The 25554-nt window shown below is 52.6% G+C and overlaps 2 protein-coding genes across 3 annotated transcripts in view; one reads left to right on the plus strand and one right to left on the minus strand.

The window, feature by feature from the left end:
- Nucleotides 1–110: 110 nt before the first annotated feature.
- On the plus strand, nucleotides 111–17706 carry PYGB (glycogen phosphorylase B). 2 transcript variants are annotated; one of them, XM_048299216.1, is made up of 20 exons: nucleotides 111–406; nucleotides 2463–2564; nucleotides 4450–4528; nucleotides 5360–5463; nucleotides 6794–6925; nucleotides 8887–8998; nucleotides 10046–10128; nucleotides 11009–11152; nucleotides 11491–11583; nucleotides 11695–11841; nucleotides 11959–12122; nucleotides 12431–12545; nucleotides 13255–13356; nucleotides 13490–13637; nucleotides 14188–14246; nucleotides 14947–15088; nucleotides 15432–15639; nucleotides 16050–16184; nucleotides 16293–16359; nucleotides 16632–17706. In XM_048299216.1, exons 1-20 carry the CDS (start codon nucleotides 164–166, stop codon nucleotides 16782–16784), a joined length of 2532 nt encoding a protein of 843 aa, XP_048155173.1. In that variant the 5' UTR covers nucleotides 111–163; the 3' UTR covers nucleotides 16785–17706. The 2 variants fall into 2 exon arrangements, with proteins under 2 accessions (XP_048155173.1, XP_048155174.1); XM_048299217.1 differs by having other exon boundaries at nucleotides 307–406; nucleotides 5338–5463.
- Nucleotides 17707–18197: 491 nt separating this feature from the next.
- The window catches only part of ABHD12 (abhydrolase domain containing 12, lysophospholipase), a 38852-nt gene continuing 31495 nt past the window's right edge, over nucleotides 18198–25554 (minus strand). The window contains exons 6-13 of the mRNA XM_048299237.1: nucleotides 25386–25431; nucleotides 24050–24179; nucleotides 22568–22605; nucleotides 22305–22384; nucleotides 21676–21758; nucleotides 20924–21002; nucleotides 20511–20638; nucleotides 18198–20118 (exon numbers count right to left, since the gene is read on the minus strand). Coding sequence (XP_048155194.1) covers nucleotides 20079–20118; nucleotides 20511–20638; nucleotides 20924–21002; nucleotides 21676–21758; nucleotides 22305–22384; nucleotides 22568–22605; nucleotides 24050–24179; nucleotides 25386–25431 — 624 coding nt within the window. The 3' untranslated portion in view covers nucleotides 18198–20078. The remainder of the gene's footprint in view (nucleotides 20119–20510; nucleotides 20639–20923; nucleotides 21003–21675; nucleotides 21759–22304; nucleotides 22385–22567; nucleotides 22606–24049; nucleotides 24180–25385; nucleotides 25432–25554) is intronic.

Genomic DNA, 25554 nt, shown 5'->3' on the forward strand with positions numbered 1-25554 from the left:
AGTCCCTCTCCCGGTCCCCCTCGGCCCGCCCCGGCAGCGGCGCCGGCCCCGCCTCGTCGCGGGCGGAGGAGGCGCAGGCGCGGCGGCCCCGGCCCTGCCCCGGCCCCGGCTGCGGCGGAGGCATCGCCAGCGGCGGCGGAGCCCGCGGGGCGGCGGCGGCGGGATGGCGGCGCCGCTGAGCGACGGGGACCGTCGGAAGCAGATCAGCGTGCGGGGCATCGCGGGGCTGGGGGACGTGGCCGAGGTGCGTAAGAGCTTCAATCGCCACCTCCACTTCACCCTCGTCAAGGACCGCAACGTCGCCACCCCCCGCGACTACTACTTCGCGCTGGCCCACACGGTGCGCGACCACCTGGTGGGCCGCTGGATCCGCACCCAGCAGCACTACTACGAGCGGGACCCCAAGGTGAGCCGCGGCGGGACGAGGGACCGGCGCTGGGCGGCTGTGCCTTCACCAAGGGTGTCTCCGGGTCTACCTGGCCGGTGTCACTGCGGGTGTGACCCAGGGGCGTTGTCCCTTGTGTGCACCTGGCTGTGGGGCCCCTTGCCATGGCCGTGCCTCTCATGCATCCCACCATGATTTCTTCCCTGCGGGCATCATGACACCTGCATCGCTCACACACACTCTGCTGTGGCCGTGCCCCTGTGGGCATTGCTGTGGCTGTGTGCCCATGAGCCTTGCCTCACCCATGTCGCTCACACACATCTTACCAGGCCTGTGTCCCCACGGACATCACCCCAGCCATGTCCCTTGTGCAGTTCGCTGTGACTGTGTCCCCATAAACTCTTGCAGTCCTGTTCCAATGAACCTTGCTGCAGCATTGTTCCCCCTCAGACACTTTCATAATTGTGTCCCCCTGCACCTGGTCACAGCCATGTCTCCTGTGGTCCCACTCTGAGCATGTTCTTGCGTGGGCCTTGCTGCTGCCAGCTCCTCTGCATGCTCCACCATGGTCACGTCCTGCACTCACACTGCCACAGTGGTGTCCCCTGTGAGCATCATCACCTCCATGGCTCAGCACAGCTGTGTCCTGACTTCACTCCTGCAGAACATGCAGGCAGCTCAGCTTTGAGGCTGGAGAGGAGTTTCTTGCTGGTGAAAACCAGACAAGCTCCTCCCCACTTGCCAAGTCAGGACAGTGATGCTGGAGGTGTTGGGGGCTGCAAGACATAATTCAGCCCTAATCCTTTTGAATTAAGACCCAATCGAGCACTTGACTGGGGTGCCACAGAGAGCAGGTATGTACTGAGAAAGGCACATACCTTCCCAGGGTGCAGGCAACCACCTCCCTGAGTCAGCTCTTTCCCCAAGATTATGAAAATTGCCATGAAACAAAAAACAAAGTGCACTTTCACGACAGAATGGCTGCAGATACTCGGGGAGTTACACTGTTGCATGGGACTCTCCCTTTTATCCTAACTCACACAAGTGCACCCTGATCTGTATTGCAACACCAACAGAAGGGATTGTACAGATGCTATAAAGGCTCAGAGGAGCCTGGACTGAGTTTGCTTACTTTTCTCTACACTTAGATTTTCACCAGAAATGTGCCCCTGCAGGAGACTGAAAGGAGCAGAGCATTTATGTGCGATGATTTCAGTCTTTCTGATGAGCCCCAGGGAACTCCCAGCAGAGGTGGCAGAGTGGGTAATCCTGCTGCTTAGTGGGGAAAAATCCACACTACAGTGGAAAGAGATTCAGGGGAAAGCACAATTTGAAGCCAGGTTATTGCTCTATTAAAAATTCCAGTTTATTTATAAAAGTATCCACAGTGATGAATCTTGAGTGAGGGGAGAAGTTTGCACAGCCTGTTCCTCATCCCACAAACAGGCTTTCGTTAGCATTTGCGGCACAGACACGGCTCCTCTCAGACTTGGAAGGTCACTGCACAGTCGTGCCAGGAACCCTGCCACCTATGGGACAATTTACTTGTTCAACAGGATGAAACGGGCATGAAACTGAGTGAGGGGTGAGCAGGAGGACCCATGAGATGGGAGTGCTGGAAAATTGCTCGCAGGAAGGTGCTGGCCCAGCCAGCCTGCATGGGGCAGGGGGCTTGCTCTGGCTTTTGGGAGACTGGATCAGCTTCAGCCTAGCATGGGAAAGCTTTAAAAGCCCAGCGTAAACATCACCTCAGCTGAGCCTGACAGTGTATAAATATATCATTCAGCATCCTAGATAATACTTGCCCTGAGTTAATTAGGGAAACACTTAACAGGCAGCGAGATTTTTCTATAGAAGGCTGTTGGCAGGGAATGCGTGGTGGAGGCTTGGCCGGCGTCCCGCATGAAATTCTTCTGACAAACAACTCTGGTGCGTGGTGTTCAGGAGCAGGCGCCAAAAGCCAGTCTGGGAAGACATCCCTACTCTGGAAAATGCTTGGGTCTGCTCTTGATTTTAAGCAGCTTTGGTGAAAGCAAAGTGCTGTGCTGTGTGTAAGTGTCTCGCTTTGCCTCCTCAGCGCATTTACTACCTGTCTCTGGAGTTCTATATGGGTCGCACTCTGCAGAACACCATGGTGAACCTGGGCCTGCAGAATGCTTGTGACGAAGCCATTTACCAGGTAAAGTCTTGGAGGTACCAGGGTCCCCCCGAGGCTAAACTTTTCCACACAGAGGGCTGAGTATCTATTTCTCAGGGCTTTGCCTGAGAATGTTGTGTTATTTGGACTATACAAAATGAAGCTTGGCTCTGTCTTAGTGTTTTTCATTCCCTAGAGAAGACAGTGGTGGGGGGGCTTGGGATGCCTTGAAGTTGGAGTACATTTTTTTTCAAACCACCATTTCCCTGTAGTGAATGGAAGAGCCCAGAAGTGTATACTGAAAACAACACCTAGTATCCCAAAGGACATGGGAGTCACAGGCTGCAAAGAGCTTTCCATTAGTAGGAGAGATGATGTTTTATCACAGGAGATGTAGTCTAGTGGGAGAGACTGGGCCAGAAGAGGAGACTGGAGCAGCAAAACACCAAATTATGGTTCATACATTGGAGGTACACAGGCACAGCAGCAGTGCTGCCAAGTAGAAGTTAATTGGTGGGAAGGGAGAAAGGAAGGAAATGATTTGCTTGAAGTAAAATGTCCTCAGATGATTTCCATCTGGAAAAAAAATCAGCTGGATATCACCAAGGCAATCACTAATGTGAGGCCATGGTTACTTACTTATATGGTTATTTGCAGACATCTCTGCAACAGCACCGTGACCTTTTTTGACAGAATGTGAGGTTTTTGGCTTTCTCACCCAAAGGCTTTATTTCTCCCAGCTTCCCCTCTGCCCTCCTTCTGCCCCACCAGATTGATCTATGTTACACTTCTAGCAGAAGTTGGGCACTCCACTGTGTCTCAAAATGAGGTACTACAGTTGCTGCTGAAACATCCTGGCAAGCACTTTCCCTGCCAAGAGATAGGAAGGGATTTCCAGGGAGGCACCTGTTTCCTCTCTGAGGTATCAATGCCTCACAGGGCAGGCTGGTTTTCTTCAGGGAGCATCCTCTAAGTTCCTTTGCAAGACACTTTCCAAGTGCAGATTTGGCCCAACATGCTAGTGGAGGCTTCCTTTGCTGTAGCCTCCAGCTTGTGGAGCTCATCATGGCCAGTGGCCAGGTTGGTCCAGAGGTCTTGTATCTAGCATGGCTCTGTCACTGAGAGAATTTGTCTCAGTTTTTATGTCCCCATCATCCTGTGCATGAGGCTTTCCCATCTGGTGGTTGCAGATGATTGAAGTGCTGGGAAAACAGTTTGGGGAGCAGCTGTGGTATTGGCTTGACACCCTGCTGTCCCCCCTGGCACCAGACTCTGAGAGTCTGCACCTCTGGACTCCTGGAGAGTCCTTGCTCCTGGCAGGCTTAGCCTTCATCTGGCAGGGACTCCCAGGCCATAGAACAAATGGCTCAAGAGATGCAGGCAACCACTTCCAGCCACAGACTGCAGCCAAGGAGCTCAGTGGCAGGCTGGGCAGGATGTGGGAAGCACAGAGAGTGATGGTGAATGCTGCAGTCACTGCTGCCAGCCTGGCCATGCCCTTCCTCAAGGACTCAATGGCCACGAGCAGAGGGATGACCTCCCCTGCCCAGGCAGGACTCAGGGGTCCCTTGCACACTGGCTTGACCATTCTCCCCATGCTGTCTCCAATGTCGAGTTTGGTCAAAGGACATCCTGACCCGAGGGGTTGCCAGGGGATGAGTGTTTTGTCTGAAGTCTCTAAGGAAACCTTCTTCATGGGAAAGCGACATTTGGTGATAGAATTAATTGTTTTCCAATTAATTGGGCTGCCCAAGGACTAGGGGCTGGTGAGATGCTTTGTGGGGAGTGGTGGGGAGGGATACAGAGACCTTGTGGGTTTAATTTCCCTCAGTATGGGTGATTTTGGGATGTGTTTGCCCTCCTTAGAGAGCAGCTCAGGACATGGGGTTTGTTTGGTGACATGTTCTGCTGTGGTCTTCCCCAACAGCTGGGTTTGGACTTGGAGGAGCTGGAAGAAATTGAAGAAGATGCTGGGCTGGGAAATGGAGGCCTGGGCCGGCTGGCAGGTAATGCAGGGGGAGGGGAGCCCCCTCCTCATGCAGAGTGTGTGGGGACCCATTGTGGCGTGGCTGTCACACCCTCACTACTGGCATCTGCCTCACAGGCCTTCAGCAGTGTGGTACCCTCCTGCCTGCTCCTGGCTGGCCAGAAACATCCCCTCCCCAGTGAGAGCAGCCCGGAGCTGTCGGTGTGTGTTCCACAGTGCAGCAGGCAGGGCTGCGGCTGGAAGAGGCTGTCGGGCGCCTTTCTCCTCACCTCCCCATGAAATCTCTCACTTCTCAGAGGCACTCAACAGCTCTCACACAGGCAGATTGTTGGCTGCTATTTCAGCCTGCCTGTCCAGTGGGACAGCTGGAGATGAGAGCTCCCCAGCGTGGAGTAAATGCTGGGGCTGATCTTTACCAGAACTGCCTGGATTGAGAGCTGGAAGGGTTTCCTTTGGAAGCAATAATAGTTAAGTAGCTAGTGGTGCAGCAGGTTGGTGTCAGAAGCTCTGCTTTACTGGGCAGACAGGCTTAGAGCAGGGCAAGTTTAGAAGAGCTCTCACTGCAACAAGGCTGGATTGGGGGTTTTGGTGACCTGTCCTTGTCACCAACAATTTTGGGGGTTTGTGGTCGCTCGGCAGGACCTGAGTGACCACACAGAGTCCTGCTGCAGACTGTCTCCTTGTGTGCCTTCTGCACATGGGTTTCCTCTGAGTAGTAAACATTTCCAGCAGCACTGTTGTGGGAGCTCCTCATCTTTGTGCACACAAGCAAGTGCAGCAAGCAAGGAGTGAGGTTCTTTGCAGTGTGCCTGTCCTCTGCTCCTACAGCCTGTTTCCTGGACTCTTACAGCCTGTTTCCTGGACTCCATGGCCACACTGGGTCTGGCAGCTTACGGTTACGGCATCCGCTATGAGTTTGGGATCTTCAACCAGAAGATTGTTGATGGCTGGCAGGTAACTTGGCAAACTCAGGTCCCTCTTTCTCCCTCTGTTTCATGCTGTGGACAAGGCCTGGACACGTAAAATGAACTGCAGTGCCTTGAGCTGCTCCTAAAGTGGGCATTTGAGTCTGTCACTGGGCATGATGATGTGGGAGTTGAGCCACAGGGCATGGCTGAGGCCAGAGGTGTCCCTGCCTGAGTCTCCACAGTGCAGCTGCAACAACCCCAGAGTCCCATCCAACTTGGCAGTGAGTCAGCAAGCAGTCAGACTAAGGATGGAGGTGTGCCTAAGGGCCTCAGGAAGGTGTCTGGCAAAGGATTTTGATCATGATGGAACATAGGCAAGTGCCTGGGGTGATAGCTGCTCTTGTGGGTTCCCTGGGTCAGTGGCAGACAGGGCTTAAACAGGGATTTTCCTGTAGCATTAGTGATAATATTATTTTCAAGTGAAAATAGGCTGAAAAACTGCCCCAGCCAGCAGTTTTCCTTAGTGTATGTCAGGAAATGGTTTCCAGCTGGAGACTTACCTTGCTTTGGAGCATAAAGTACCTTTTTCCTCTTAAAATACTTCTCCATAAGTCAGGGAGGATGAGAGGTTTGAAGGTTGTTTTTTCCTCCCTCTCTCCACAAAGAAGCTGCAATGCTAGGCCCCATAAATGGTGAAAACAGGGAGGGGAAAGCTTCCCCTGTATTTGACTTCGAGTTTCTTAAAAAAGAACAGGGGTGGTGGCATGCCGGGCTGTGGCCCTCCCCCCTGCCTTGCCCTTCCTTGTCCCACTATCTCCTCCTTCCTTTACTTCCCTCCTTCCTTTACTTCCCTCCCCCCACAGCAGAGAAATGCCTGGAGGTACAAAGCATCTCTGGATAATACCAGCCTAGGTGGCTCTGATGGATTCACTTTGCTCCCGTTGCCACAGTTGTGAGCTGAGAGGAGAAACCCTGTCTGGCAGAGGACAGAGCAGTTAACAAGACCCGGTGTACAGGGTGTGGCTTGTGGCCAGGAAGAGCACCAGTGGGTCCCACATCCCACATATTCCACAATATCCACAGTCAAACTGGATGTAAAGGCCTGGAGACAGACTGAGTGCAGTGGTCTGTGCAGTTTGGATGGCTTAAACCTGAACAGTGCTGCAAAGTCTGTAGAGGCTGATTTATTTATACCAGCTGGGATGCAGTCATCCAAGCTTTGGAAAGCCCGGCTATCCTCTAGAGGCCTCTACATACCCATTTTTAAAGCCAGCTTGCTGAAGCTTTGCTTTTAAACCGGTCTCCCTTCAAAGAGCCGTGTTCAGCCTTCACTTGGAGCCACGAGCCATTCCTTGAAGCCCGTGTGCCTCTTGCAGGTGGAGGAGGCGGACGACTGGCTGCGCTACGGCAACCCCTGGGAGAAGGCCCGCCCCGAGTACATGCTCCCGGTGCACTTCTACGGCCGTGTGGAGCACACTCCCGACGGGGTGAAGTGGATCGACACCCAGGTACCACCATCTGTCTCCCTGCTGGGATGGGGAGGGTAGCCACCCTGGGCTACCTGAGGTGTTCAGGCTTTGCTTCTCTCCCAGACTGGCCAAACTCTCTCTGCTACCTAGTTAGGAAGGTGACTTGGTAGACTAGGGGATTTGAGGAAATAAAAATTTTTGTTGATTTGTTGCAGCAGGATTTGAGAAAAAAGGAGGATAGCAACTTCAGTTAGCTTGGGGCCTCCTTCTCTATTGATCTCCAGGGCAAAGCCCCAGTCTTGCGTGGATTTATGTTGGAGGAGAAGTGTAGGCTCCTTCCACCCTGCTCCTGGCCACTGCTCACTCACACCCTGTGGATTTTCAGGTGGTTCTGGTGCTGCTGCTGTGCAGGGGCATGGAGCAATCCCATGGGTGTTTAACTCTTGTCATGAGAGCAGGTTCCTCTTTCCTAGAGCAGCCCAATGGGCTGGAGGTGTGGTTTCTAGTCTCCAGTCTGCGTGGAGGCCTTGTTTTGTGGCATCATGGGGCACAAACACTCCTTCAGCCTCTCCCACAGTTGAGGAGGTAATGCTGTACTTCAGGAGCTCGTGCTTGTTCAAGGCACAGGCTGATGCATCGTAGGTGCATTCCCATCTCGCAGCTGATGAAGGCACAGGTTTATTAAAAATACTAAAGATGCTTCAGCCTCTCCTCTGTAATCTCTGCTCAGGATGGAGGAAGGAAGGACAATTAATTTCTCTGTGGTTCAGGGAGATGACCTAGCCTTGTTTCCATAATGTTCATCAGGTCTCTCAGCCTGATGAACCAGCTTGGTTCCTCTGGGGAGCTCACAGTCACAGAGCCCGGCCATTCCCTTCAGCACCAAGAGCTGAAGCTCAGTTAGAGTCACCTGGGCCTGGTCAGAGGAGAAATACAGCATTTTATTTCTGGTTGTCAGAGGCTGTGCAGTGACCTAGGCCATTGCCAGGATAACAGTGCAGGGGTTCAACACCACAGCACCAGCACAGTGAACATCTTGGTGGCACCGTGCCAGAGCTCTCTGGCCCCCAAGTGCAGCAGGCATCCTCTTGGGGACCAAGAGCCATTGCATTTCATCATGCCTTTCTTCTGATCCTGCTGGTAGTCTGGGGTTTCAGGGATCCCAAACACTGCTTCCTACAAGGAGGTGAATTTTCAGATAGTGCTGCTAAGGGAACAAGTTGGAAAGGTTCAAAAAAGCCAAAGATGAAGTCTCCAAATATAGCATGGCTGAGTTCATGTGATGTGTGCCCCAGTCCCTGGGCAGGCTCCCTGCCTGCTTCCATGTTCGGAGCTGGTAACAGCAGCTTGGAGAGCCTGAGCTGATTCTCCCCCGAGGGGAGGTGTTGCTGATGCCAGCACAAAGAGGCTGTTCAGGACCAACATGCTCTGATGATCTGCCCAGGTTTTCCCTGCTGTGTGAGCTGGGAGCTCCAGGGTTACTCCCCGTAGCCACGTGTGCACCCTCCTGAGGCTTAAGCATCATCTGGAAACTGCACAAAGAGTTTCACACTCATGTTCAGTTCAGGTGCTGGAGATCTCAGTGGATTTATCCAGGCAGGTTCAACAAACCCTGAATATTGGGTGAATGGCTCTGGAAATGGTGCTGCAGTGGTAGGGTTTGGTCCTGGCAGGTTGCAGAAGGCTAATGGGCAGGATTCAGTCTGTGGAGTTAATCCCAGATGGAAACACAAAGGTCCAAGCTGCCCTGGCTCTACCCCAGCACAGACAGAATCACAGTGGGCAGCTGAGGGTGCTTTCAGTGCTCTGATAGGTACCCCAGTTACAGGAAGGTACAGGTGTAGGAAGGTCAGCACGTGTATTTTAGTGAGGTGAGTATTCCTTCCACAGCCAGGACTTGTCTTTGCCCTCTGGATTCTCCCTGCAGAGGTTTCAGCCGCTCTCCCACCTCCTCTGAGGCCACTGTGCTGTAACCAGAGGGGAAAACTGTCCTTTTGCAGGTTGTCCTTGCCATGCCTTACGACACCCCAGTGCCTGGATACAAGAACAACACTGTGAACACCATGAGACTCTGGTCTGCCAAGGCACCCAACGACTTCAACCTCCAGGAATGTAAGTGCTGTCCCTCCACTGTGTCTCTTCTGGCCAGTCTGAGACACAGTTGTCCCTTTGTGCATGGCACCTGGCACAGCACTTCACATCTGGCCTGCTTTGTCTTTATCTCATAGCTAGCTCCAAAACACAGCACTGTGTGCACATCCATGGATCACACTACCCCACAACTGCTTCCAGAGCCCTTATACACCAGAACACCCACCCATTCTCCTTCTGTTCCCATCACACTTGTCATGCTCTCACAACCTGCCTTATGCCTTCCCCCAGTGGCAGACCACCTGCCACTGGATTCCCTACGTCACCAAATGAGCTGCAGACTCTCCAGGGAGGGTCATTTCTGTGCAGCATCATCCTTTAGTGCTGAAGCAGAACAGCAACACAGCCCATCCTACTGTTGGTTTGCTTTAGGTGCATCTTGCAGCCTCTAATTGTAGTGCTGAAGAGCAGATACAGGGCAACTAACACACCACATGTCAATGCTAGGCTGTCACAGAAGGGGAAGGCTTTAGATTGGACAGATTTGATTTATTCTTCCATACTGGCAGGAGATGTGTGTGTCCAAGCAGCCTTGCTTGGAGAACTTGTGTGGGACATGGGGTGATGGCCCTTGAGTCTACTCAGTTCTTGACTGGCAGTTGTGAGCTAGGTTTTGATGAGCCTTTTGAACCCTTCAGCAGTTGAGTGTGATTATGGTGTTGTGCTTCTCTGCCCAGACTCATTTCTCCTCCATTCTCAGGCAAGATGGCTGCTCACTCGCTTCCTTGTTTTGCCTTGTCTGGCTGCTGTCTGCCTTCAGTTTTTGCCTGTCCTTCCCAATATGTGTGTCTTGTGAAGCACATGGAGATCTGCCTTTCTCTTATCCCATCTCCTCCTGTCACTCCAGTGCTCTCCACACATGTACATTCCCATCCTATTCCATTATTACCAAACTGAATATTCCTGTTACAAAATCTCTCTGCAAGAGAAGAGGTAAAAGTGTGGTGTCAGGGACCTGCCTGAATCTCTACAGCTGCTGCAGTACTGTGTGTATTTCTCTCTCTGCAGTCAATATGGGTGACTACATCGAGGCAGTGTTGGACAGAAACCTGGCAGAAAACATATCCAGAGTCCTGTACCCAAATGATAACGTGAGTGACTCTCTTTCCTCTCTTCCCTGTTGCTCAGAATCATCCTTCCTGCAGTTGTATCTCCTTGTTTGCAAGCACTGGAAGGTCATGGCCATCTGGTGTTTATTGTTCTGGTTTAATGCAACAGGTTGTCCCTATAATTCCCAGTGAACAGGTATGGCTCTGCTGGTTCCAGAGGGTCTTTGCTGACTGATGGCAGCTAAGAGTCTGGCCCATATGACATAGCTGCTCTGTTCCCTGCTCCTTCAATTTGAAGGCAGTTGTCAGTTTACACAGTGGGGTCTCATTTCCATCCCCAATTCAAGGGATTTTCTCACTGCAGGGGCTGTCCCAGGCCAATCACTCACTGGGCACTGGTTCCAGAAGGGACGAGCCCTCATTTCTAGTCATGGATTGGCATCTGTGCTGGAAAAGCTAATCCCCTGCACTTTACCCCACACCCTATTGCTCCTGCTGGTGTTTTAAAATAGACCAGCATGAAGCATGGTGTGGGAGGCAGCTGGTGTGTCCAGAGACACTCTGGCTATTGCAGAAAACCCAAAATCCTTTGTCCAAAAACCCTGCAAAGGATTTTGCTGCAAGGGAGGGAGCTGTGCTGGCTCTGCAGAAGTAGCACAGATGTGGCAGGCTCTGTTGCTCTGGAAGCAGCTGTTTGGGATGCCATGCCCCTTGTGAGTCCCTGCAGCTGCTGTCCCCATCAGAGACATGTGAGAAACATGCACATTTGCCCTGGTGAGGAGCCTCACAGCAGCCAGACAAGGCAAAACTTGTGAGGCCTGTTGGGAAGCCCCTCGGGGTGGAGAGGAGCATCTCCAGGGCTTTGGCTGCCAGGTGGGGATGGCAGCTGCAGCTCTGATAGATGTGGTGCCCCCACTTGCAGTTCTTTGAAGGCAAGGAGCTGAGGCTGAAGCAGGAGTACTTTGTGGTGGCTGCCACCCTCCAGGACATCATCCGCCGCTTCAAGTCCTCCAAATTCGGCTGCCGAGATCCTGTGAGAACATGCTTTGAAACCTTCCCAGACAAGGTGAGTCCATGGCAGAGTCCAGGGAAATTTCAGCCAGACCTGCCTCTCATGAGGGAGAGCAGGACACTCAGGATGAAGTGGGGGCATTTTTACAAACACCCTGGCAATTTGGGCTGTAAACCAGATGATCTCCAGGCCTATTTTCCCAGGGAAAAATTTGTAATTTGGAGCAAAACTTAAAAAGTTTGCATAGGTCCATTACTGAGAGCTCTGTCTGTTTCTGGTTTGAGAGTCATGAGAGGAACCTTGGGGCTGACGCTTACCCCAGCCCTGAGCATGTGGGACACTGTCACAGTCGTGTCACTGCCAGAACTGAGACCATCAAGTCTGTGTTGCAGGTGGCTATTCAGCTGAACGACACCCACCCTGCCCTGTCCATACCAGAGCTCATGCGGATCCTGGTGGATGTGGAGAAAGTGGACTGGGACAAGGTGAGCAGAGCGGGGAGGTCCTTGCTGAACCTTGCAGGAGAAAGAGCTGTGGGATTTCCTTTTCCCTCCTGGCCTGGAGGGATGTGCATTAACCTGCTGTCTGTAATGCAGGCCTGGGAGATCACAAAAAGGACCTGTGCCTACACCAACCACACCGTGCTGCCTGAAGCCCTGGAGCGCTGGCCGGTCTCCATGTTTGAGAAGCTGCTGCCGCGGCACCTGGAGATCATTTACGCCCTCAACCAAATGCACCTCGATGTAAGGGGCGGGTCCCAGGCTGTGGGAACTCCGGGGCTCTTGGGGTGACCACCTTTAGGATGGGAGTGCTCCTCGGTCCTGTGGCTGTGTCACTCACGTCCCTCTCCCTGCCTGCAGCGCGTGGCAGCTCTGTACCCAGGGGACATCGACCGTCTGCGGAGGATGTCGGTGATCGAGGAGGGCGACTGCAAGCGGATCAACATGGCTCATCTCTGCGTCATTGGCTCCCACGCCGTCAACGGCGTGGCCCGCATCCACTCTGACATCGTGAAGAACTCGGTGTGAGTTGGGGCACACCCAGGGCAGGCACTCTCTCTGTTCACTGGGCTTTGCCTGCCAGCTGGAGAGGGTTAGGTGGGGAAGCTGGGTGTTTAGATCTGCTTGGTTGCCTTGCTGGAGAGACTCTCTCCCTTTGGAGCTGGTGAAACTCTTGGCAGTACAGCTGAGGAAGGGGGTGAGAGGCAGCAGAGAGTTCACAGCTGTTACAGGGAGATTGACAGAGCCTGCCCTGAGTCAGGAGCACACACTGCTGGGGCCCTGCTGCAGCTCTGGGTGGTGGTGGGTGGCTCAGAGCTCCCGGGTGTTCCAGGTTCAAGGATTTCTATGAGCTGGAGCCAGAAAAGTTTCAGAACAAGACCAATGGGATCACGCCAAGACGCTGGCTCCTGCTGTGCAACCCAGGACTGGCTGATGTTATTGCTGAGGTGAGTGGGGAGCATGTGAAGTGAGGGGCTGAGTGTGTCCCTTTGGTCACCTCTTCTTGTGGTCTGGTCAGCCCTGAGGCTGACACCTGGCAGCTGTGTGGGGGCAGCCTGGGAGGACCATGCCTGTGGTACTTGTAGGTGTGAGATTGGCTGGGCTTTAAAGTTGATGAAGAAGAATTGGCCAAAAAAAGCTGCAGAAATCTGTATCTGGTTCCTGCCCTCATGGGGGCTGCACACAGTCAGGCACAACCATAGGCTGTCTGGACAAGTGTGCAGCTTCATAGGCACAAAGGAGCTTCCATGGAGTCCCAGCCCCAGTTCTGTCCCTTCTGTTTCCCAGGCCCCTTAGCACAGGTTTTTGCATCACACTGGGACATGCCATGGCTGAATATCATCCTGCAATTAATTGTATCTCTGTGTCCTGCCCATCAGTTTCTCCAGCTGCCAGGAGGCCTTGGCACATGTGCACACATCCTCCCTCTTCCTGCTAGAACTCCTTGAGAGAGGCAGGCTTGTCCGAGGTTTTGCAAGTGCCCTGTTTCCATTGGGCTTCTTTATGACACAGAGAAGTAACCTCACCATGAGAAACTGTGCCCCTTTTCCTGGCCACACTGCCTCTTCCAGTTCACAACAGGACTGTGGCACCTCTGTTGGGGAAGGGCAGTTGTGAAGTGTCTCATGACATTCCTCTCCTGGTTTGTTCTCTTAGAAAATCGGGGAAGGCTTTGTCACAGATCTGAGCCAGCTGAAGAAGCTACTGGATTTCATCGATAATGAGACTTTTATCAGGGATGTGGCAAAAGTTAAGCAGGTAACATGCACTGGAGGTGGCCTGGGGGAAGAAGGCTAAAAGCACCATGCTCCCAGGAACATCCCAGCAGCAAAGGCTCACTTCTGGTGCAAGCCCTGGGAACCTAACCCTATTTCTCATATTCTTCTGCCAGGAGAACAAGCTGAAGTTTGCAGCCTACTTGGAGGAGCAGTACAAGGTGAAGATCAACCCTATGTCCATGTTTGATGTCCAGGTGAAGCGAATCCATGAGTACAAGCGGCAACTGCTGAACTGCCTGCATGCCATCACCCTCTACAACCGTAAGTCCTGCCTGGGCTGATAGGCAAGGGGTGTCCCCCAGCCTCTCACTGCCAGGGCTTCTCTCCAGGAGGGAAGACAGAGTGTCTGTAGGGTCATACAGAGCTCTGGGGAAAAGCTCACAGCCCACCTCTCCAGCCCAGGTAACCTCCACACCTGTTCTGCAGGTGTCAAGACTGACCTGGTGCAAGTTACGACCCCATTTCCCAGTGTATACTTGGGGCCCCTGCCCACTCCCAAAGGGAGGCAAAGTCACTGGAGTTCTGCATTGTTCTGGCTTGAGTAGTTCCCCAAGGATCTGAATCCCCAAGGATTCTGTGGCCATTTTTTGCCCACCACAGCTCCAGCAGATGTCTGGTTGGGCTTCAGGGTCCTGTAAGGTTGACAGGTCCTTGTGACATGGGCTGAGATCCCAGCCCGCCTCTGATCCACGCAGTAAAACTCTTCCCAGTTTATCTTCAGTTCTGAAGATTTTTAAATTTTTTCTTTTTAAGATCAAATTTGAGCTTTCAAATTTGAAAACATTTTGAAGAAAGATCCCTGCTCTTTCAGGCATCAGATGTAATCCATCCAAATCCTTTGTGCCCAGGACCATTATGATCGGAGGAAAGGTAACCTGCATTCCAGACTCTGTGCATGCGTGACTTGGGGGGTGGGTGGGGAAGGTTCCTGTCCCCTTTCTGTGGCTTTGCTGGGCCTGCTGTAGATTAGCCAGCAACAGGGAACACCTCCATGGACTAACTGGACTGAGCAAGGCTCCATCACTATTACCCCGTGGCTCAGGACTTCTTGTCCCAATAGGGCTTTTTTCCTAATTCATGGCTGGGAGAATTCGGATTGTTCAGGCTCTGGGGAGTCTTTATTGTAGTCTTTCAGTAGTTGAAGTGGGCCTTTTAAGAAAGATGGGGACAAATGTTCTAACAGGACCTGCTGTGATAGAACAAGGGATAGGGGTTTTAAATTGAAGAAGGGTTGATGTAGATTAGATCTAAGGTGGAAATGTTTTCAATGAGCGTGGTGAGCCACTGGAACAGGTTCCCCAGAGGTGAAAGATGCTCCATCACTGGAAACATTCAAGATAGGTTGGATGGGGCTCTCAGCAACCTGGTCTAGTTGAAGATGTCCCTGCTTATTGCAGGGGGGTTGGACTAGATGTCCTTTAAAGGTCCTTTCCAAGCCAAACCATGCTGTGATTCTATGTGAACGGCAGAGGTGAGGCCCAGACTCACTGCACTGAGGACCCCACACTGGCATCTCTCACACTCTTCCTTCCTTAAAAGCCTTCCCTATTTCTGGGCTGCTCTTCTTCAGGCGGCCCCTGGTTACCACATGGCCAAGATGATCATCAAACTCATCACATCCATTGGTGAGGTCATCAACAACGACCCCTATGTGGGGGACAAGCTCAAGGTCATCTTCCTGGAGAACTACCGGGTATCCTTGGCTGAGAAGGGTATGTCTGGTCTTCTGTAAGCACATGTCAGAAGTTGGGCATGTCCCAGCTGAGCCCAGGAACGGGCTGGCCTGAGAGGCAGTTGTGGCAGGACACCTGGCTGTCCCCTAGGAAGAGCCTGAGGGCTCCACACAGGGCAGGAAGCCAGCTTCATGCAGGAGTGGCAGCAGCTGCATGGGGCCATGGCAAAGCTGAGCCTGGCTCTGGCCCCAAAGTTGTGCTGTTTGGGCTGAGGACAAGGTCAGAAGGGCCACTGCCAAATGCCCAGGATTGTATTGCTGTCCTGGTTGTGGGGAGCTGCAACGTGCCAAGGATTAACTCCCACCTCTCTTGCATTTGGCAGTGATCCCAGCAGCGGATCTCTCCCAGCAGATCTCCACAGCTGGCACAGAGGCCTCAGGTACTGGCAACATGAAGTTCATGGTGAACGGGGCCCTCACCATTGGTACCATGGACGGGGCCAATGTGGAGATGGCCGAGGAGGCAGGCGAAGAAAACCTCTTCATATTTGGCATGCGGGTGGAGGACGTGGAGGCCCTGGATCAGAAAGGGTTGGTGCACGCCAGAGTTCATCTGATGGGGATACAGGGCTCAGCTCTGGTGGGGAGAGTCATGTTCTCTGGGAGGGACACCTTCCTCTCTGGGGAGAGCCATGTTCTCTGGGAGGGACACCTTCCTCTCTAGGCAGCTCTAGAGCAGGAAAAAGCAGGCTGGAGGCAGCCTTTGCCTTGGGCTGCAAGGATGCAGCTCGTCCAGAGCACAGTGGCTGTGAGTGGGACATGGCACAAAGTGTATCAGACACCTGGTCTGAGCCATGAGCAGGGTGCTCTGATGGACACAGCCCTGGGAGCAAGGCCCCTCACTCAGGAGCCGTACCACATCGTTGCCTGCCCTCCCTGCCCCAGACACGTGGGGGCCCCAGGAAGAGCAGCAGTGGCAGAGCTGTCTCTGCTGGGCGCAGGTACAACGCCCGGGAGTACTACGAGAGCCTGCCCGAGCTGCGCCAGGCCATCGACCAGATCAGCAGCGGCTTCTTTTCCCCTCGAGACCCCGGCTGCTTCAGGGACGTGGTGAACATGCTCATGTACCACGACAGGTGAGTCCTGGGAAGCATCCCTGCTCAGTGGGAGCCCTGCCTGCTCAGGGGAAGATGTCTGTCCTGCCCTGAAGGCAAATCCCAGCCGGACTCTGCTTTGGGTTTCAGGTTTAAGGTGTTTGCAGACTATGAGGCCTACATTAAGTGCCAAGGCCAAGTGGACCAGCTGTTCATGGTAAGACATGGCCACTGCTGAGCGGGAAGGATGGGGTCTTTGGCCATGGCAGTGCAGTGGGAAGACTGGGGGTAAGTGGGATGTGTGCTCCAGTGGAGCCCTTCTTATGGACACCACAGCGTGCAGGCACCCTGGGGCAGGGCGAGGCAGGTTTGGCTGCTTCAGCAGCCCCACACCACGGTGTTTTAAACCAGCCAGTGCCCTGCAAGGCTGCGAGCCAGGACAGAGCTGGGTGAGCAACTGAGTGCTGACATTGCCTCTCCTCTTCCCAGGATCCCCGCGAGTGGACAAGGAAAGTCATCAGGAACATCGCGTGCTCGGGCAAGTTCTCCAGTGACAGAACCATCACAGAGTATGCCCGTGAGATCTGGGGGGTGGAGCCTTCTGCCACAGCAATCCCCCCACCCAACATCCCCCGAAATTGATGCAAGCACCAAGGGACGGAAGGAGGGATACGCTCCCAGCGCAGGAGGCCTCAGCTGCATTGCACCACCAGTTCTATGGTCTCAGCTCTGCAGAAGCAAGGCCTTTCCCTCAGAGGGTAGAAGGATGCTCTGAGGAGGAGCCCTGACTGAGGAACAAGAGCTGGGGGGCAGGAGAAAGGACCTTGTGTTTGCACCTACCTAGCTTGCATGTGCTGCATAGTGCTTCTAGTGCGATGACCATGGATAAGTCTTCCACGGCTGTGCTCCACGCTTAACAAGGGCTTTCCAAGTAAACCCTCCCCTCTCCCTCTGTGTGCAAGGGCCTGGCCTCCTTGACCCTGCCCCCAAGTAGGATCAGCTAACACAGAGCATGTCTTGCATTCACCTCCAGGGGTCTGCCAGGCCCAAAGCTGGGGGAGGGAGAGGCCACTCCCTGACCATCCCCTTCCCCAGTATCACCTAAAGAAGGCAGGTTGGCTGTGAAAGCAGCAGGCCCCAGGGCAGGCACCGATGTCAAACACTGTGCCACAAGCAGGAGAGCCTGGGACCAGCCACTTCCTTGCCACAGAGCTTACTGTAGCTTCCTACCACACCTCTTTCCTAACTCAAGGCCCAGTAACCAAGCCACTCCAGGGATTTTTAGCCTCCAGGTCTGCATAGGGAGGGCTGTACCTGCCACTACCAGGTGGGGTGGCTGAGCCTGCTGGCTCCTGGCTCCGCAGGTGCAGCTGTGTGCTGGCTGCTACCCAGGGGGTGAACATGGATCACATCCCTGGCATTCCTCCGTAGCAGGGTCATGCTGCTCCACATGTCCCTCCCAGTGCTGGGGTCACAGTTTAACACCCATAGTGCTGTGCAGTGCACCAGTACTGCCCTGTTTGACACCAACTCATTAAAACAACCCAAACACCTGCTGGATTGACTTTGGACTGACTTGTGACTACTCCACATCTCGGGGTTCAGGTTGCAGCAAGTTCAGGCCATGATGCCTGAATCGCTGCTGTCCTTCCCCAGCTGTGGCTTCATGGTCCCCTGCAGCTGGCAGGGTGCTGGCACCACCATGGGGGGTAACATACCCATGTCAGGCTGACCCTGTGCACTGGGGTGGGGGTTAGTGCTGGGTTTGCCCTGCCAATGGCACACAGGGCCTCCTGAACTAGAAATCACACAGGCAGCTCCCGTCTCCCCCCTCCCAGGGGAGGAGCAGAGCCTCAGCTGCAGCCACACCATGGGCACAGACCCTCTGGGCTCCAGGAGAGTCAATCCTCCAGAACTGGCAGTAGACACAAAGATTTGCCCAGTCCCAGCTGCACCAGCTCACCTCCCACACCCCACCATACTGCAGCCCTGCCCCAGCGCAGCTGACCTGCTCAGTGTGGGGAAAATGTCCCAAAAACTGCCAGGTAAGACTGGTAAAGCTAAAGTAATCAGCAGTCAATGCCTTTATTAAAACTACACCACTTTTAGATAAACATTTCAGTTTAAATTTCCAAGCATTTCACTGGCCTGCTAAGAGGAATGGTGGTGCTGGGACCACCAACACCAGCAGTTCTCATGCTGGACTCCCAGCTCTGTCCCACCAGGAGGAAGGCAGCCAGCCAGGCCCCAGCTCAGGCTGCACTTTGCCCCAAGCCAGCTGCCAGCAGCAGCATTAACTGGAATGTGTGTTACCCTCCAGAGCCAGGTAAGTATTTCTCATCTGTCAGTGCAATGAATTATGGTTGATGCACTTGTAGTGAAGTGGCACAGCTACTTTATGAGTATCAGGGGTCAGAAACCTCAGGGACAACTGCACTAATGGCAGAAGAATCTTGGTACAAGAACAAGCTACTGTCTCTTTTGCAACTAGTATAAGCCTGCAGATATAACTCTGATGCATGCTGAGCAGTTTATACTATGCTGTACACCCCTGACCAGACCCTTGGGGCAGCACAATTCCCTTTGAGCACTCGTGACTAAACCTACAGCACCTGGTCCTGTCTGTGTGGACTGACAAGGGGCAGGACCCCAGTGAGGCAGTGTGTGAGTGACTCCTCTTTCAGTGCAGAGCTCTTCAGCAGCATAAACCAGCCCCCCTTCCAGCCACAAGCAGGACAAGGACATCCCCAGAAGCTCTCCCTGTGGGAAAGGCTCAGTTCCACTTCTGCCTCCTGGACAATGGCTGGCAGAGGGGCTAAGATGTGCTACCGGCAGCACACAGAAGGCAGGGAGGAGAGATGGGGAGCGACACCCCAGACTTATTTTTGCATCAAAAACTGTGTATCGCTGTCTGCTTTTAACTACAGTGGAGCAGCACTGCCACCAGGAACAGGAAAACCTGACCCAAGGAGTCAAAAAGTAGTTGAGGAAAAAAAACCCTTGCCCTTCTCACCAAAAAGCAGCACATGGCTGTCTGGGTACACACAGGGGTAATGGAAGACATCCATTCTGGCAGTCTGGGCACACATTGTTCATGGAAGAGGAGATCAAACACCCAAGTCCGCAGTTATATACATGTGTCATTCCAATCCTAATAGGAAGTACTTGTGTAAAAGGGGAGGAGGTCCACAGAGGATAGCAGGAATGGGAGCAAAAAATGATGTTCAGAAGGAAAAGGGTTAAGGAAAGATAAAAGGGCACTAGCCTTTCCCACTAAATAGATGTTTCAAAAGGAAGAACAAAAAAAAAATCTTTCATTTTATTTCCAAATGTGTGCAATTACCCCAACACTTGCAGCACATTGTGACTGAAGAGCTAAATAAAAATACCTCTCACTACCGGGATCCTCCATATATTTGTAATTACAGCCACTGATTGGAAAGGCAAAACATGTATTTTCTAGAAAAAAGAACACCTCAAACTCAAGCAAGACAACTGCAGTAAGGAGACATGGCAAAAGCCATTTGCCTACAAATGAATCTCTACGTGATCCAAAAACAGCAGCAGTGTTTAAAAGTGAAAGAAACATCCTTGGTCATGACACAGTGTCCTAGGAAATCTGTCCTCAGCAGTACCACGATGGGTTGGCGAGGCTTTGCTGCACTTACATTTTTCATGGTTCAGTACTGGCTCCTGGGCTCTTACCACCCCTCCATCCATGTCCAAAAAGAAGCCAACAACTTCCTCCTTCTGCCGTCACAGATGCTGATGCCAGAAGCTGGAGTTGACAAGGGTACACATCAGGACTGGAACGGGAATCCCTGACCTCCTCTAGTGCCAGGGATGGAAGAACAGCAGACTGACCCACAGGGAGATGGGAGGAAAAGGAGAGAGAGGAAGGAAATGAAAATCTCTGTGCTGACAAGCAGACAGTCTTCAGTGATGATGCTCATGTTCAGATTTTCCCAGGAATTCCCTAGAAAGGAAATGACAAAGCAGTGACACTCGGCTCTCCTATACTCTGGTGCACACTACAGCCTGCAGGTCTTCCCCTGGCAGATACTATGGCTCAAGCATTTGCAGCTCCAGGGAAGAGCATTGAGCTTTGCTCTCACACCCATCAGTGTGAGTGGCTCCCACTAAAAGAGCCAAGCTGAAGCAACTGCTCTGCAACAGCTCCTCCAGAGCATCCAGCTCACAGCAGAGATGACCCAGAAAGTGCTCCCAGATTTCTGTGGCTCCCCTTCCCAAAACCTGCTTTGCAAGGAGGTGGAGAGCTCTGACTCCTGTGCTAAGCCAGCCCCGGTATCTCCCCCACTGTGGAGAGCAAAGGGTGCTCAGCCCATCCCAGCCCCGCCCCGGCGTTACCGCAGTATCCGAGGTAGCTCTGGACTCCTGTAGATGTACTTGTGCCGGTAGCCGAGGTCTGTGTGGAAGGGCACAAACTGCACCTTGTAGTCCCGGAAACTCCGCGACGTGGCCGCGATGTTGTAAAGCTGAACCCAAGGGGAGCAGGTGAGGGACTCGTGTTACTCCAAACCAGCTCCCCCTGCCAGACCCACAGCCCCCTCAGGCGTGGGTGAGGGGCCCTGGCTGGAGCAGTTTTGGTAGCTCCAGCCCCATTTCACTACTGATTTGCCACCTCCAGCACCACAGAATCTGCAGTCCCTCTGGGCTGTGTGTTTTACACCTTTCTATTACTGACTTTTTGCCTGGCTGAGATGTTGTTCTATCCACACCAGTTCCTCCCACCAGATCAGTTTTCAGAGCCACGTGTGTACCTTTTTTCCCAGGTGAAATGGTACCACTGGATCATCCTCAGCATGAAGGATGAGCAGAGAGCAGGAAATGTATTTCACACTGTAAAACAGACAACAATGTCACAAAGGCCCAGAGCAATCCCATCGTTCTCTAACACCAACATGTGCATTTCTAAGAAAACTGTAACGACAAATGTGTCCCATGGGTTATTTACTACAATTTAAAACCTTATCTGGGCACCATTCACTTGATCTATAGAAAATTTACCAGTGAAAGACAAGCTCATAAAATTTTCTTGCTACTTAGACCAGAGAAAAGTGGCTCAATCCACTGTAAATCATCACCCCCCCACCAAGGTCTGGTTTGGTTTCAAATGCTCAGGGTCTTCAATGAAAGACTCAGCGAAAGGAGACTGTGTGATTACAGGCAAGGTGGCAAATGCACAGCAAAGGAATATTCCCAAACCTTCCATGTTCCAATGCTACTGTTTAATGTGTAAGGTACACTTGAAAAGCATAAATGGCATGAACCTAATCAGCATATCCCTGAGTAGTCTCTGTTCTCTCTGTTGCATCTGTCCTTACAATGAACAATTAAAAAAGACAGAGCTCTGCTGTGCTGCTCTCGGGGCTGTGAGAGTAATTGAAATCACTCCAGTAAGAGCAATGCTGCACCAAAAAAGAGCCAGAGTGCAGTCTCATGTCTATCCTCCTTGATGCTTGCCATGGCTCACTGCAGCCACAGCTGAAACCCCAGCAAAGAGGGAACTCACTTCTCATCGTTTGCAAATTTAATTCCACTTGTCGTGATGGGGTCAAGGAAGAACCAGTCAAACCCAGGGAAGTATCTGTATATCTGAGAGGAAAAATGTGCATTAGTGGCAGGCACCAGCCAGTGATACAAACAGCACTAACAGGGCAGGCCACTGCCATCCCATAACATCCCTTGGCTGCTGACCGTGCTCTTTGCAGTGAGATTGCCCCTGTTTCCACCAGCATTATTTTTCCTGCCCTGTTTTGGGCCCATCTCACCAGCCTGCTCAGGAGCAGGCCCTGTGGATGCTTGCATGGTCAAAGTCTCCAGGTATCATGCAGGACTGTTGGCAATTCTTCCTGGAAGAGCTTTATCCCAGGGCACCTCACCAGCTTGGCTGCATCTGAGGCCTGGACTGTGTGTCTACTCAGTTCAGAGCCAATTCATTCCCATGCTGGACACATGGCTCTGGCACTGCTTATTCTGTGCTCCCAGCAGCTGTCTCAAGTGTAGTTCTTTACCCCTGATGTTTACAGATATCCCCACTGCCCCACAAGTCATGCAGTTAGCTCAGCTGCAGCACTTCTGAAGGCTCATTTCTATGCACACAATTCCATGCCACCAGTGTGAGAGTCACTGACTACTTGCCACAGAAAAGGGGTGACTCCGTGCCTCCTCCCGTATGTTGGTGAATGGAGATTCCAGGATCAGGGCATCTGGGGGCGTTTCTGAAAAGCCAAAGGCAATGTGCTGAAATGCAGGGGTGCAGCCAGCCAGCAAGGTCAGCATCTGCCTCATGAGAGCAGCTGCCACCACGGTGCGCCAAGGACAGCTCTGTCCCGGCCCCAAGCGCCGGCGGGAATCGGGGACAGCAGCGGCCGCCAGGAAGCGCATCCACGCGCCACGCTTACCTCTCTCGCAAAGGCGCCGCACCAGATTCGTCGCAACCCTGGAAAGAAGAACGAGCATTGAATTGGCACAGGCCCTCTGCAGAGCAGCAGCTCCAGAGGGGGCACAGGCACAACTCAACAGCCACAAGGTCGATCCCTCACACTGCCCGAGGTCCTGGCAGCCTGCCCACAGTGACCTGGGCTCCCACCGGCCTCACGTACCCGACTGTCGCAAGTGACATCAGGGGCCTGTGTTTAAGTGAACAAGTCCAAGGAAGCAACACACCAGGGAGCCCCTTGGATGGACTCCTTTCAGGTGGCTCTCAGGCTCCCAGCACATCCACAGCTGTGTGACACAGCCTCCCACCTCCAGACCACAAGGTCTGAGCAAGCAGGAGGGGAATGCAGGGCTACAGGCAGAGGGGGAGGTGTGTTCCAGGCAGCTGGAGTGCAGCATCCCAGGGCTACACTGCAAGGAGCTTCCCTAACTGGGACAGAAAGCAGCAAGGTCTCCCCTATGCATCACCCTAACAGGACAGGGATATTTCCAAATTTGCTGAATCCTCCAAGCACAGCATGTTTCACAGACCTTGGACTCCAGACTGGCTGCGATCACCAGAGAACTCAGCTGGGGACCAGTCTCAGGACACTGACTGAAGTGTTGGGAAACATCACAAGCATGCTCTGACCCAGAAAGGGATTCTGAACAGGGCAAAAAATTTAGAGGACGAGCCAAAGAAAAGGTCTTTGTCTTCTCTCAAACAAAGCAGGGTGTTCAGTGTCACAGCAATGAAGAGGCACTACCCTGAAATACTTCCCTGTCCCAGCACGTGTTTCACAGCAAGGACAGCTGTTGTGGTCTTACAGTTTATCTGCACACAGCTCAACTCAAAGGTAACTTGTGTTTGCCCCCTGCTCCTCCACCAATCACAGGGGTAAAGAGCACTTGGTGCTGAACATGACTCACCTCCAGACAGCCATGGAAAGGGAGGAAGCAGGAAAGGAAAGTTAAAAACATGGAGGCAAAGGCACTTGACACCTTGAACTTCCCTGTGCCAGGCATGACCACACAAATGTCAGAGGTGGCCAGCAGTGTAGTCATGCAAGACAAGCACTGATTACACATGGCATGTTTACCAGGATAGGAGGAAAACCTTTTGTAAGGACAAGTCACACACAAGTGTGGCTGGTCTGAGACACTCCTTCAGAGTACCAGAGAAGTCTGATGTTCTGCTCTGAAGGACAATCTATTATTCTAAATGTCTTTCTAGCGTGAACCCTCTGGACAATGAAGGTTCAAGACCCATTGCTGCAGTCATTCACTGTAGCCCTTCCCACTCTGTGCAGTGCAAAGGGGAAAGCCACCCCCCAGAAATTATGCCATAGGTGCCAAGAGCCAAGCCAGCCCAGGGATTACAGCAAACAGCACCTTCACCCAAGGTCAGTGTTCAGTGTTCTTTAGAAACTGCTTCTTTAGAAGTGCCACCAAGATTAGATGCTTACCCTGTGCCCAGGGAGTGTCCCCATATATAGACAGGGTTGTCTCCACTTCGTGCTTTTATCCAGTCAAAGACGTGAAGGGCGTCGTAGGTCATTCCCCTCTCTGACGGGCTGCCTATTGAGTCACCCCAGCCTGGAACACAAAGAGTCCTGCTGAGAATCTCTGAAACTGCTCAGCAGAGCCAGCCAGCTCTTCCCATGCAGCCCATCTGCAACTGCAAGGGACATGGATGGGACTTGGGCACTTTCTGTTCACGTCACTGTGCACCTCTACGACTTGGGGCTGGAAGCCCTGATGGTTCCACAGTCATTTAATCAAGGTAACTGCTGCCTGCCAAGGAGTTTTTGTGGATTTAGTCAACAACAAAATCAAGGACTGGATCTCAAACACTGCTACAACAGCGTTCTTGCATGTACCCACCTGTAACAGCCCAGCTCCCAAACCTTTCCTGCTTTTGCCTGCGTGTAACCAGTTTGTGAGGTGAGTCTCTGCCAGTACAGGATTGGATGCTTAGGGCCAAAGCCCAACCGTGTCTCACAGAACTGTTGCAGCATCAGCTTGTGCTGTTCAATCAGTGCCCTCCAGCAATTTTCCACCCTCCTGACTGCTTTGGCTCCATCATTTTTGCAGCACATCTACACACTGTATGCTCAGCAGCCAGCACCCCACATCCCATCTGATACCTAATCAGCAGCCAGAGAAACAGCTGCCAGCAGGACTGAAAAACAGGGCAAGCTCCTACAAATAAACCTCTCCCAGATGTCTTCTTGATAAAAATGCAATGGATTAATTTCTTTCCTGTATCTATAGTGGCATTACACTGCAGCCATGGCTTAAATACTAAGAAGGTAAAAAAAGAGCAGCAGATGCCGGACTGCTGGTGCAGAGGTGCAAAGCAGTCATGGCTTCTGCCAAGTATTGTTAGCAAATCATTTACTCTGTCTTATCTCACCTATGGGCTTTTAAAAGGAAGTAAGTGCAAGTTCAGTTCCCTGTGTGACCTTAGGAAAGTCAACTAGATCTTATCCAAAAGGACTACACCCAGGCAAGCCCATCAGCTTCCATAAGTGCACCTGGAGGGTGCCTTAAGTGGATGCTGTGACAGCCTGTGTGCCTGGCTCACTCTCTGCTCCTTAGCTCCCCCATCTACAAGCCCTGTGCTTGAGGACAGACAGGAGCCAGAGTCCACCCAGCTGGACAGCATGAAGCAGTGCTACACATGAAGGCACTAGAAAGAAATTTCTGGAAATTCTTTCGATACCCATGAGGGGGGAAAAGAGAAGCAATAACCACACCTAATTAGCAGGCAGCAATTGTTCATAAAAGAAGCCCACGTACCTCGATAGTCAAACGTCACCACATGGTACTCGAGGGAGCTGAGAACCTGGAAGGCAGAGAAACACTCAGAAACCCATTACAGAGACTTGCACACCAGCCATGCTCTTGCATCAGGCCAGGGTGCAGGGATTCATTTTATAACATTATTGACATGCTAAAGGACCAATTC

Source organism: Corvus hawaiiensis, chromosome 3 (assembly GCF_020740725.1).
Source record: "Corvus hawaiiensis isolate bCorHaw1 chromosome 3, bCorHaw1.pri.cur, whole genome shotgun sequence".
In the NCBI taxonomy this organism is placed as follows: Eukaryota; Metazoa; Chordata; class Aves; order Passeriformes; family Corvidae; genus Corvus; species Corvus hawaiiensis.